This window comes from Phalacrocorax carbo, chromosome 6 (assembly GCF_963921805.1).
Source record: "Phalacrocorax carbo chromosome 6, bPhaCar2.1, whole genome shotgun sequence".
Classification (NCBI taxonomy): domain Eukaryota; kingdom Metazoa; phylum Chordata; class Aves; order Suliformes; family Phalacrocoracidae; genus Phalacrocorax; species Phalacrocorax carbo.
Window position 1 is genome coordinate 353203 of NC_087518.1, and position 13432 is coordinate 366634.

The 13432-nt window shown below is 41.2% G+C and overlaps 1 protein-coding gene across 4 annotated transcripts in view; it reads left to right on the forward strand.

Moving 5' to 3' along the window:
- The window catches only part of FGD5 (FYVE, RhoGEF and PH domain containing 5), a 116755-nt gene that overhangs the window by 58500 nt on the left and 44823 nt on the right, over positions 1 to 13432 (forward strand). For all 4 annotated transcript variants that reach the window (XM_064455791.1, XM_064455788.1, XM_064455790.1 and 1 more), the window contains exon 6: positions 12772 to 12923. In XM_064455791.1, coding sequence (XP_064311861.1) covers positions 12772 to 12923 — 152 coding nt within the window. The remainder of the gene's footprint in view (positions 1 to 12771; positions 12924 to 13432) is intronic.

A 13432-nucleotide genomic window follows, 5' to 3' on the forward strand; every position in this document is an offset into this window, starting at 1 on the left:
CAGACTCATTACTGAAATGACGGTTTCCAAAAGTATCACCAAGAAAAAAAAAGAGAAAAGCCTCTGCCAGCTTCTAAACCAAAAAGGAGGAGAAACATACACACAGGAAATTACCAGGCACAAAGAGTATTAGCCGCTCTGCATCTTCATTAGATGCATCCAATTAAAACATTCTTAATGCATTTAATTTTCCATTTCCAAGTACATTTTTACTTTGGTGCATTATGGACAGCATGTAAATGCAGGGCTGAACTAGAGTGTATGTGCAGTGCACCGTATTTAGTGGAGGTGTCTAGGAGAGGCCTCTCCTTTGCATTATATTCTAGCACTTTCCATATAGCTCTGGGAGGTAAAAGTGGCTCACTAAAATGGCCTGAAAAATCTTCAGTATATAGATCCGAATCTTGCAATGCACTTCAGTGCCTTTAGCCACAGCATGAACGGCTGCACACCCTAATGGCTGCTACAGCATCACGTTACTGTCACACTGCCTTGCCTATTCTCTTGCTGCGCCAGGAAAGGGATGCTTCAGAACTTTCCCAGTTCCTTTGGGACTTACTTTGCCCTTTTCTCCTTCCTCTGGTAAATATCTGTGTGGTGATTGTGGCTCTAAGGTTGTGTGTATAAATGAGCAGCTTGTGCATTTACATAATAATCCTATTTTCTGCCTGTAGAAATAATTTGGAAGGAACAGGAAATGTCATTTTTGCTCTCTTTTCCATGTTGACAACTTTAACATGGGACAGGGATTCTGGTTGATATCTTTGCTAAAATTTTTTAGTTTAGAAACACTTATGGATGCAAGTGCATGCTGCTCCCCTCCAGCTGGATGGACTCCAAACCATTGGTAATCCCTAATAAAAAGAATCTTCATGAAAATCACAGCTGATAGGTTAGTTAGGGAAAACCTCTACTTGATTGCTAATTTCATCTGCTGAAGTGCTCGAGAGTTGGCTCAAAGATATGAGGGAATGAAAACAGAGAGTTTTCCTGGCTTGCCTCAAAAATGTAACTACTCCCTGCTCTCCTGTTGGGGAACTCACCCACTTTCTAAGCAGAAGTGTTTATTACAGAATATAAGTAACATTACCTGGCCTGCCAGTCCCGGAATTAAGGTTTTAAGGCATGAGGGAAATTGGCTCTGTTTTAATCATACTTAATCATTAGGTTTGGATCAGCTTGTTAATTTTTCAGGGAAAAGATACTGGCAATAGCACTCCTATGACTGGGAAAGTTCTTCTATTTCTGTCAGTCATCAATTTTAATTGGAAGCACTGGTTTGGTTTTTATATGTGTTTCAGTCCTGTAACAGAATATGCCACTGAATCCGATTTTGTTTCCCTGCCAGCCCATCTCACTGGAGTAGAGGGATCTTATGATTGTTTTGCATATGCTCATTATTTCCCTAATTATGAAGTTAAAGCACCAAAAGAGGAGTTAAAAATTCAAATTAAAGTAAGAGATGGGCCTAAATTAAACCCTTGAATGAATACATTTATTTGCAAAGTTAAGCCACTTATAGGTTCTGAAATGTCAGAATCACTGTAACCATGCACTCTTCACTTTCCCTGTCCCAGTTCCCATTGTCTCAAGGTAGAAAGTTCAGAAAAGTCTGCATCAATTTCAGGATGATATTTTGGGTGCACAATTTTGATTAATTACTTTCTTCTGCAGTAGAAAAGTATCCTTCTTACCCCATCACCAAATGCATACACTCCTTTAGGGGCTACTGGAAGCTTTTTTCCAGCAGAGTCAACAAGCAAGTTTCTCAAATAAGATTTAGTTGTTTCTATGAGTTGGCATTCTAAGTAGTGAGGATGTATGAATGGCACCTGGGTTAGAGACTGAGGGAGAAGAGAGGAACAGCCAGTCTATTTTCACACTTAACTGCTAGTTCAGGCACTCCTTAGTTTAGAAGAGATCAAAAATCTTTACAGGGACAGGATCAAAGGGTTTGTTTCTGTGTTTTGTTGCGTGCCTATAGCCCTAGCATACCACATCTCTTCTGCTGTAGGCTGATGTCTGCATGATAGCTACCTATTACAGTGGCATTCAGAGATAATCTGCAGGTTTCTCTGTTGCAACCGTGTTCCATCTAGAAAGCCAGCATCCCAGCACTGTTACCTTTCCCACCCCAACTACTGCTGGAGCTTTTTATTCACCTGTTGTCCAGTGTATTGTTCCAGAAATCTAGAGAACCATTACTAATTTTACAACATGTAAGTCCTTCAGACTACAGGGTTATTATTGCCTAACTGAGGCTTTTCAATACTGTCAATAGTGCAAAAAATTACAATGAACTAATTACTCCTTTTTGCATGTTTGAATAGTGTTAGGAATAGTCACATCGGTATAAAATTTGCTTCGCTGTGCACTTGCTGTTGACACAGGTCCCACTGGCAGATGTCACAAGCAACCACCAGTGACCACAGTGTCACCAAACTGTCCTCAAGGTGCAGCACCCCATTCATGGCCAGTTAGGACCAAAGGCTTCCTTGACAGCATATCTCAGCTCAGGCAAACATATCTCTGTTGCCCATCACCAACTTGCTCAAGAAAACAGTTTCTAAATGCCATCTTAAAGTCTCAAGTCTCATCTTCTTATATAAACCCACATGTTGGTAAGAAAGGCAAGGAACTAAACCACACCCTAGCTGCTTTCAGAAAGGAAAAAAAAGGTTTTTCTTAAGCCTGCAGTAGGAGCAGTTTCCCATCTCATTTCCAGGCTTGGCTGGAGCTGCTATTCATTCAGCATAACAGAATCTGTTTGGCCTTTCAGCAGAGACTTTAATAAATTGATTGATTGCCAGAACGATGACATTTCCATACACCCACTCTGCTATTGAACTGAAAAAGTGGAAACATTGTGTTAGCTCACAAACTTGGTATCAGTTGGTGTGGCAGCAGTGATAATAATCTAAAGGGTTAGCTGTTATTTGCCCTACTCAAAGGTAATGCAGTTCTCTGGAGCAGGGAGTTAAGAACTCATTCTGGACTGAGCAGATGGGACTGGCAGGGCCTTGCAGTCCAAGTCCCTGATCTCTTGGTACTCTCATTTTAGTTTTCCAAAGTTGATTAGTCTTTGCATTTCCTTCAGGATCATTTAACCCTCAAACTTTGTCATTCTTTTCTTCTATTTTTCTTCCCCAGTAATGCAGGCTGCACTTGTTGTCATCTTCTTAGTGCTTGCTCCTGAACAAAAGTGCTGCAGGTTGCTTTCTCAGCCTAATTTTCACACACCACCTTCAAAGACCAACAGTCTGGTTTATTTGATTCTCTTCAGCCAGTCTCTTTCAAATTACTTTACTGGATATACAGAAATCAAACTTGGTGTGACTCAGACTGCCTCAGGATCCCATTCTGTATGGGATCAAGCATTTGCTTGATAGTGTACCATGTTAGCATTTCTTTCGTCTTTGGCTTTTGTACATAAAATCACCGTTTTGTGCATAAACCCCTTTGAAGTCATTATTACTTTCCTCCAAGGCATTTACTAAACTAAGACACCAAAAAGGACAGCTCTGCACTAAAAAAACACCAGCCCCAACACCTCCCTGTTCAAAGTTGATCCTGTTTCCTGGTTTGCATTTTCCTCACAACAATGGGCCACAGTTCTTAGAAACACCAAGACCCAGATTTATGCTTCCTCAGCATTTGAAGGTATGGATATGAATATGATATGAATAGATATAACATGTGCTAGTTATCCAGCCATTGGAGCAGTTTGGGATCCGACCCTGCACTGGGTATCCCAGGGCTTCTGACTGCAAAATAAATCTTAGGAAATAAAAAAGAACAGAATCATCTTACTGCTCAAGTCACTAACTCAAAGGTACCTAAATGCAGATTACCATGAAGTCAGGTTCACTGGTTAAACTCTGCTTTCAGAATAGTCTCAAGAACAAAAAGTAAACATCTGATTTAGGAGCCACTATTATATGTTAGACAAAACATAACTCCCTCTTTCTAATTATTTACACTTCCAGTGAACGATTCACTGAGCCTTTTTTACTACTGTAAATTTCTTGGATGATGTTCAAAGTTCTGCTGGACCAATCAAGTCATTACTTTCCTAATTAAATGTTTTAGTGAATGGAACATGCTGGCTAAAAAAAAGAGCTAGCTGGCTGTTATACCCTCTGAAGCTCTTATAACAGCCTAAAGATGCACTGTCACAAAATAATAGCCTGCCCTCACTTACAGTAGGCTGGGTTTTTTTTCTCATTTATTTATTCATTGTTATCTTCATTGGCAGTGGGAAAATAGCTATGTATCAGCCAGGGAGCTTCTACAGTGGGAAAGTTGAGCCAAAATAGCTTTCAGATAATCTGTATAACTCTTTAAAGGAGAGGGAAGTCACACTAGCACGTTTGGCATCAGAACAATTCCCTGGTAACAAGCCCCACTGATACAGTATTCGCAATGCACACTCTAGAGCTTGCCAGTTCTGAAACTCATTTGCAGTGTTTTGGATGAATGTGTGTATTTGACTGCGTGTGTGTGTTGAGGTCAGGGTTCCTGACCTAGATTGTACCCTGCAATGGCAGGATAAGAGACTCATTGTGTCTGCTGTGATAGTATTTTCTGCTGTTCATCTGGCATTGTTTCTGCTGACCTCAGTAATGAGAAATTTGGGAAGATCACTGTCTAGTGCAGATCAAGGGTCACTCACTCTGCTGCAGGAGATGTACCACTTTTTAATTCAGGGGTGCCACTTTCACTTTCATCATTAGGAGAAAGGCTGCTGGCCATAATGAAGATACCTCCAAGAACCACCCATGAGTCAGACTTGGCTCACAGCATACTGTACAGCATCTCATGCCTGCATTCAGCTTTAATACAGAGACTCTTTTCTGCTGCTTTGAACTCTTCACAGCCCAGCTCAGGTGTAATGCCTAAATGTCCAAAAGAGCCCTGGATCCTATAATATGCAGCATCTGTTGAATCCACATTAATTTTTGAAGTGAAAGTGGTTGTAAAAGCCTGCACCATTTTATGCAATCAGTGCAGGCTTCAGTTGTATAACGTTTGGGCTGTAGTAAGATTTCCTGTTGTCCTCCCTGGACTACTCACAAAGGGTCAAACACGCCTACTTCCCAATATCATCAGTTCATTAAAATACCAGCTTGACTTGGGAAGCAATTACAGTTCTAGATATACATGCAAAATGATTTTTGGATGCATGTACATTTCATTATTTGTTGAAAAGTATAGAGGTCCAGGTGCCAGCTGGCAGTTGTGGCATGAGCAAGGTAAATATGCTGTGTGCAGACATGGTTTCTGCAGCTGAGGTGCCAGTATCCCCACCTGGGGAGTGAGGCAGAAAACTGGCCATGGTTTTCCAGTAATGTATCTGCTCTGTACACTCCCTTTTTAGTTTTTTTTTTCTCAGCTCTGTTCCCTAATGGAAACTCACACATCTCCCCAAAGAGAGTTTTCCTTGAAAATTGCAGAAATATCCTAGGTGAATTTATTCACCCATCAGTCCTTTCCTGTTCTTTAACACAGAATAGAGGTATAAGCAGGGAAGCTGATTCAGCCCTGACAGCATTAGAGATCAGACCTTTGGTTGGTATAAATTTATATAGTTTTTCTCTGTCAGGTGACTACAAGAATGTAGGGGAATAGACAGGGATCGGCGACCGGAAGATCACGGGATGTGACGGAAAGACAGACTCCTCCCCATAGGAGTGGCAGGAACAGGAAGCGCAAGAGCTATATAAGCGTGTGACGCAGCCAAATAGACGGACATTTTGTATCCATCATATTGGTGTCTGTGCATCACTGTCCCCAGGATGGGTAGAGCCCTGTGTCCCGGAGATATGCGGCCCAAGATAAGTTAAGTTCTCCCATAGAAGCGTACAGCAACACAAGAACAACAGATTAGCTTCTTCAGAGCACTGCATCAGACTCCTTTTGAGTTAAGATTTCTTTCCCTCTTTATCAACATCATGAAGATACTTGAGAATCTGGGAAGCAGTTGAGCTCTTTTCTGCTTTGTGCATTATTGCACGTAGAAGCTTCCTTCCTTCCAGCGAGATGATGCAACACAGACCAGGTAGAGACTTTGCTTCAGCACCAAGATCTGGAACATACTAGTTAGACTGCAGGCATTCAGAGCTTTTCTAATCTAGCCAAAGAGTATAACAATCTCGTTCTTCTAGTATAATGAGCACTTTTTAATCACAGAAATACTTCTCCTTTCAGATATTTCCCTTGAACTGTTAAAGTGTGGCTTGGTCTACAACCACTGTCTTCTACCAAAACTTAATAATTTCTGGCTCAAATGCAAGCCTGATACTGGGAACACACTGCTGAGAGCCAGTGGGAAAGAACCTCCATTCCCACCTGCAGAGCAACTGCTGGTCAAACTGTAGGACTATAAATTACTATTGGCAAATCCAATATAATGGTGTTGTACTTCCTTCTCCTATTCTCCTGCCATTGTAGTCAATACGCAAGAACTAGGACTTCCATTATGATTGGATTAGCATCTTATAGACCATGGCTTTAGAAAATGAACAAATAACAACAGAAAACCAAGAAGGAGATCTAGCAACTGAACAGCATGTCCAGACCTTAAAAGGTTTTCTTTCAAGTAGGGCTATCTGTTTAGCTACTCCTTTAAGGCAACATCTCGATTTTCTCTCCTCCAGTCTACTCACCTTTCTAATCTACATAGTTGCTCTCAGACTATTGCAGGTGGCAGAATCATCAGCTTTTTACAGTGAGGGTAGAGACTGATTTCAGTCCTATCATTTCCTAACTAGCCCTGCTAGACTGGTTGCAGTAGCCCCTGGTTCCCCAGGGACCCATGAGCCATTGGATGAACTGATCTAACTTGGCCTATTCTGTTATAGACAGAAAAAGCAAACAGATATTGTGCATCCAGACTGAAATACTGTACCTTGGATGATTTTCAAGTAGAAGTTAAAGAAGAGAAATCGTCCAACATAGCAAATATATATATATATATACACACACATATATATACACACACATACATACAGGCAGATTTTTCTCCTGGGCAAACCTCTTGCCTGAAGCAGTGGTTTAGCCAACAAGGGATTGGTTTTCCTTCCTTTCATTAGGGTCCTGCAAGGTTAAATGTTCTCAGGCTAGTAAAGGCTAACTGGCGGCAGGGCTGAAATCCCACAATATGTATGGGATGTCTCTATTGTGCAAAATGGCTGTTGATAGGCATACAGGATTGCTACAATTGATTTTTGCAGGTGGGCTCCAAAACTTATTCAGCCCCATATTGGAGAGATTTAATACACCACCTCACCATTTCAGCAACTGCTCACAAAATCCTGGAAGCAAAACCCAGAACTAACTCTTGTCCCATTAACTACCCCTTTTGCCTTTGGATTAGAATATCATATTTCACATAGATGTTGATTCCTGCAGAGGACTTTCTTGCTAAGTGCTCTACCAAAAACCTCTGGCTGCTGGCATTGCTGACTCTTTGAAAGAGTGTCTGGAGATAACTACCTGCTACAAAGATTTCCAGGGTGCTGATCTCAGGTAAATTGGGCTACCTTTCTGTAGCCCTGAGCCAGGTACCTAAATCTTTTTTTTTTTCCCCCAGAACTCTCCTGTAATCACTGTTTCCTCTTAGAATTGGCAGGCACTGCCAGCATCTCTAAAGCATCTCATATCCCAGCACATTACACTAAACCTTATCACCTCACAGAGGGTATCAGATTCTACTCCAAGAGCCAAGCATGTGACAGTTAGGCAGTGCTCCACAGAAACCATAAGATCTTGTTGAAACTAAAGCCACATTTCTCCTTGTCTCATGTCCTTATAACAGGCTCCAGATTACAGTTCCCATTTCCAGCAGAGAACGGAAGCTCTTCAGAGCCATTCTTGGGGAAAAAAAATGTAACTTGTGTGTGCTAGTGATGTGCAAAAACAAAAGAAGAAAAAAAAAACCAACCAGCCTTTGTGGCTGTGGGTTTTGATCCTATTATTTGTAGGGTTTATTTCAGGGATGTTAGGGATTTGGCCATTGGATGGCTGTAAAGGGCTTATTTATGGGTGCCCAAAATGTAATGAGAAGTTTATGTTTCAAAAATGTATTTTTCCACAGTGCAGTTGCTAACCTTCTCTGTCACTTAGCCAGCTTGGGTTATGCTTTCACATGCACATGCAAACACTGGTGCACGTACAGGCATAAGACAGGAGTGAGATCTGTAGGCTCATATACCCCTGGATGAGACTGAGCTCTGTGGCCATCATGTCAGAGCCCTGAACTGAATGACTTTAGTTCATGCTTCTGTTCTAAGAAAGTTTTGACCCAGCAGGGAATTATATGGACTCAGTGTTTGGTACCTTCTGTGTTTAGACATGGGTCTTGGGTAACTTGGAGACCTTCAGATGCCATGATTTATTAGAGTTAGTGAGACTGCAAAAGAACTTTGCATTTGATTAATGGCTTCCCAGGCACTCAGCATTTTCAACAGTGACATAATTTTTTTTAATGGATGTTTATAGCGATTACCGTTATGCTGCAGGTTTGTTATTAATCATTAGGAAGCTGGCTATCCAGGCAACTGGAATTAAATAATTTGAGAATTCATTATAATCAAAGGGGAAGGCAATTAATGACTAATTAAATCCACTGGGATGCTGTGGGAAAGGAGTGTTAATCTTGTTGCTTAGCTATAGTGGAAAGTGGACAGATACAGAGCTGTTCGATGTTAATTTGGAAAAGATGACCTTTCTATAATATAATAGGTTACTTAAGCTCATCAGTAGTGAACTTATTACAGCTATTCACTTCCCCAGGCACAATAAGCTGAAAGAACTCTTTGGATTCTTTTCCTTTCCCCAGTCTGGATTAATTACAGTGACTGAGGACTTTGAAAGGTTGCAGAATCCTTTGAGTTGGGAAAAGCATCCAGAAGACAGATTGACTGGCTTCATTGGCTGAAAAGCCTCAGGAGTGTATGCTGGCTGAAATATATAGTTAAATAGGTTCACTCACACCCCAGAAAAAACGGCAGCTAGAATAGCACAACATTGGGATTATTTGTGGTACTGGGGCAGGACACGTTGTGGAAATGAGACCCAGATAATTAGGAAATACAATAATACTCTTTCAGAAATTTTTATGATCTTGTTTTATCCAGGATAAAGTTAGTCAAAAAGAAAGTTGTCATCATGATCTTTTTTTTTACCTAGTTCTAGTGGCTTTTCAGAAAACAAATGCTTCATCTGTCATTGTTACTAAAAAAACATAGTGTATGTGCGGCTTCTGTTTTGGCTAGTATCTATTAGATATTCCAGTCATTCCGGTTCCTAGTGAGCCAGTGTGTGCAATGCAGTTGACAGTGTTACAACACAAAAGCCAGGAGTGAATCTGAGGAGATTAAAAACTGCTCTTGCCTGCAGTCAGTTCTTACTGGTGAGGAGAGGGGAATTTTGAAGTTCTTTTCCCAGAGGCTGTCCTGCTCCTTATAGAACCTTTCAGCAGAACCACGGTCATACAAACCAGATCCCCAGCATGCTGACATCAATACAGCTACCTTGATTTAATCAAACTAAAGTGGAGTGGACTATCTAATGTAAAATATAGATCCCAGTGAAACATACTCTGTTGAGTTGCTCATAGTGGGACATTAGCAAGTTTCATGGAAATCAGTTCTTTCAGACTCCTCCTTAATTACTCCATTAACTTAGAAAACTTAACTAGACAGAAGTCAGAGTCATGAGAAATACCATGGTAAATCCCAGTACGGCTCAGGGAAGTTCATAATATTGTTTCTAAAAGTTCAGGGAACAGAATTTTACTTTTTGGCAATAGTTTTCATGATCACTAGATCCTGACAGAGGAAGATAGTCAATCTATCCCACCCTGGTTCAGGGCTGGATAGAAACAGCTTGGCATCTTTCAATAAGCTGTGCGACCTTGGAGGTTTCTTTTTATCAAGCCCCTGCTTCCTTTCACAGCAGATTTGGCCACATCACATACAGTGGGGTAGGAGGCCAGGAAATGGTCTCTGAGTGGAAAAATCTGGCTGCCATTTCTATTAAGTCATCCAGCAGAATCACCTTCTCAGCGATTGTTAAAGCAGCTGCATTTTTTTTTCTGATTAATTGGTTTCTATGGGCAGACAGGGAATGTTTTTAATATATCTTTTTAAAAAAACATTGGTTTTAATAATAACACTCTGTTTGCAGAGTAGCACGTGAAAAAATACATTCACAGCATGGATTTGGCCAGACTGGTCAAACACTGAAGCTTTCCTTCACACCAGATGCTGGGCTGAAGCAGAGCTCAGTGTGAATCTGCTGGAGGAACAACTCCTGGTGTGACAGCCTTAGTCTGAAGGATGCAATCAGGGCTTTAACAGCAGCTCTGCTGTGAGTAGATGCTTGGCCTTTGTATGTAGTTATGAGATACCTGACCCTTCATGAGATCACCAAAAGCCCATTTTGGGACTTGTTTTTTTTTTTTTCCTTCAGGATGCAGTGCTAGTGTTTCCATAATATGTGGTCTGTCTTAATTCAAAGTTGGTTGTTTTCCTAGTAATGCTATATTCTAAGAAGTCTTGTGGTCTGGACTACTGACTGCACCACATATTGATATGATATTGATATATCATATCAATATGGTCCCTCCTGGCTTCAAAGTCAGTGAATCTAAGTACATTCAGCTACAAAACCTCCATTCAAGTATTTTTAATGCTGAATTTAAAAACAATACCCAATTTGAGGTACTTACTGGAAAAAAACAGCACGTGCAGGCTGGCTAGCAATAAGAGAGAATGCTGCAATCCCCTAGCCTTACCTTCACACACAAACACACAGAAAGGAAGGTCAGATGAGGACAGATGGTATTTTTATAAGGAAGGAAGCTTTGCAATCTCCTAGTCTGCAGCTGCTGCACCAAAACGAGTAATTGGGAGCTTTTGAACCTCACAGTTAATGTGGCCTCTCTACCAAGCTGTTGTTTTGATTACTTACTCTGGCTTTCACTCTCACCCCTTTTTTCCTCATCTTGTGCAATAAAAACTCCAGGCACTTCATGGCTTATTGGGATGCAGAAGAATACTGGAAAAGGCACTCACAGAATTAGTTTCTAAGCAATTGTATATGAATGTCCAGTTTCTGCCCTCATCACAAACTGCGATGCACTTAGGTTTCTAAATGTTCACTTATTTTCATAGAAAAACTGAGGTTCAGATACTTTGCCCATGAAGACTTGACTAGCAGAAATGGGAAATTCAACATTAAGAGCCCAACCTGACCCCGATGGAGGAACACACAAAGTCATCTCCTTATAGGGAATACAGAGGAAAGTTAAACCTATAACAGTTCAGCAGGACCATCCTCAGGCAAACACTGAATACTATACTAACGCTTTTCAATTACTTGTACTTTTAGCAATACTGAAGAAGGAGGCACAGAAATCACACTCTTAATTTTATTGAATGAAGGCTGCTGCTTTTGAACACCAGATACTGCTATGAAGATAAACCATCTAGTTACAGCGCCTTGCTCCTGGCAAAGGCAGACAGAATCTGTGGGTTAGAAACCTGCTTCACACCCCTCAGCAGCAAAGCATTAGTTATACCTCTGCACAGCATCAGTTGTCCTGCTTTGTTGTGTTGTGCATTGCCTTGTACCCCATTACCACAGTTTGTATTCAGACCTTCACAAAGCCCAGGCAGCTTATTTGCCTGAGCTCTTCTAGCCACTGCCTGGGAAGAGGGGATGTGTCTGGCAGCAGCAGGCAGGGAAAACAGCAGTGGCTGGTAAGAACCTGGAAAGGGCCAGGGCAACACAGGGGCCAAAGTCTCCTGAGTGTATCCAGGTACTGGCAAAGGCTCCTTTACAAGTCTGAAGCAAAGAAGAAGGATTCCGTAGGAATCAAGTTTTGACCTGAAAATATTTCAGAATCCAGAGCCCTGGATGAAGGAGACTTTAAGAAGTGTTTTATGCACAAAATATATGCTGTCTGCTGTTGGGATGACTTTCTAATGCCCGGGGATCTAATACAAATTATCACTGCAGTTTCAGATGGAGGCCTTATTCCTCACTTCCATGTCAAAGCTGGGGAAATGTTGCGCTAGGCACTCTTAAACAAGTGCCCTGTTATGTACCAGAGCTGGCTACATTATAATATGGAGGAAATTACTCCTGTACCCACATAATTTATAAACCACTTCAGGGTCAAAACCATTTCTAAGATGAGGGAAAAAGGTCTCAGCTAGGTTTCATAGGGAAAATTATTTGTTCCATAGCTTAATTTCATAGCTTCTTCTTCTCTAAGTTCAGATTTGGAGACAAGTGTTGCAAATTTTAGCACAAGACACATTGACATTGATGTTTTTCATGTCAAGCTGTTGGATCCAATGAAATGACATGAGAATATCGTCCTTTGTTTTTAAAAATTATGATTCTGGTTAAGAAACACTGTAAAAATTAGACCAACTACACCCAGAAAATCAGCAAAAAAGGCAAGGTAAATATAAAGATATCAAACTCATTGTATGCATAAGGGTCTGATGGCTTGGTCAGGTGAAATGTTCAATTTTGTGTTGACAGCATCGTGGAATTTAGCTGAAAATGTGTATGAAATAATGGATGGAAGAAAACATATGCTATGATCTCCTGGCTATACTGAGCATACTCTATCACTATTGATGGCATATCTTAGAATTCCTAGGAAGCACATTTTAGGAGTCAAGAGATTGTGATGATAATTTCAGAAAAGAGACTTTAAGTCTGTTTGCCTAATTTCTGTATTTTTGTTCACAGAATTTCTATGAAGGTATTTTGAAAGTGCTTGGAGAAGAAGATGAAAATGAACAGGAGGAAGTTAAACTCAAGCAGGGCTTAAGTGAACTCCCTGAAATTTATGAATTACACCAAGACATCCTGGGAGAACTGGAAGAAAGAGTTCTTAAATGGTAAGTATGGAATGGCATGGTTTGATGGCCTTAACACACCCTCCACAGCAGGTGGGTGAACTCGTCACTGTCCCCTTGACCCCACTAGCAGGGAGGCTGGGATTCCAGCAGAGATGAAGGGGGTAGAACCTGAACTACTTTGGCAGATTTTGCATACAGGCAGGAAGGAAGTAAATGTAGAGGCTGCCAGGCTAAGAAACCAAACACTGAAACATTTGTGCAGTGCACAGCCCATGAGTCCGAAATGCCCCATCAGTCAGTGAGGACAGCCTGCTTCATATGCATTATCCTCTGATGCCAGTTCAGTCATCACCAAGCATCTTCACACTGATGGCCCGAGGCCACGGAAGGCAGGATCAGCAGACATCAGAATCAATCCTAAAGATCACCTGCTTACAGAAATCTACATAGCAACTGCATAGCTCTCAGATAAGGGACACCCCCTTGCTCCCAGCAGCAAGACAGGGCTCTGCACAGGCTAGGCTTCCAAGCCAAATAGACACTGGCAG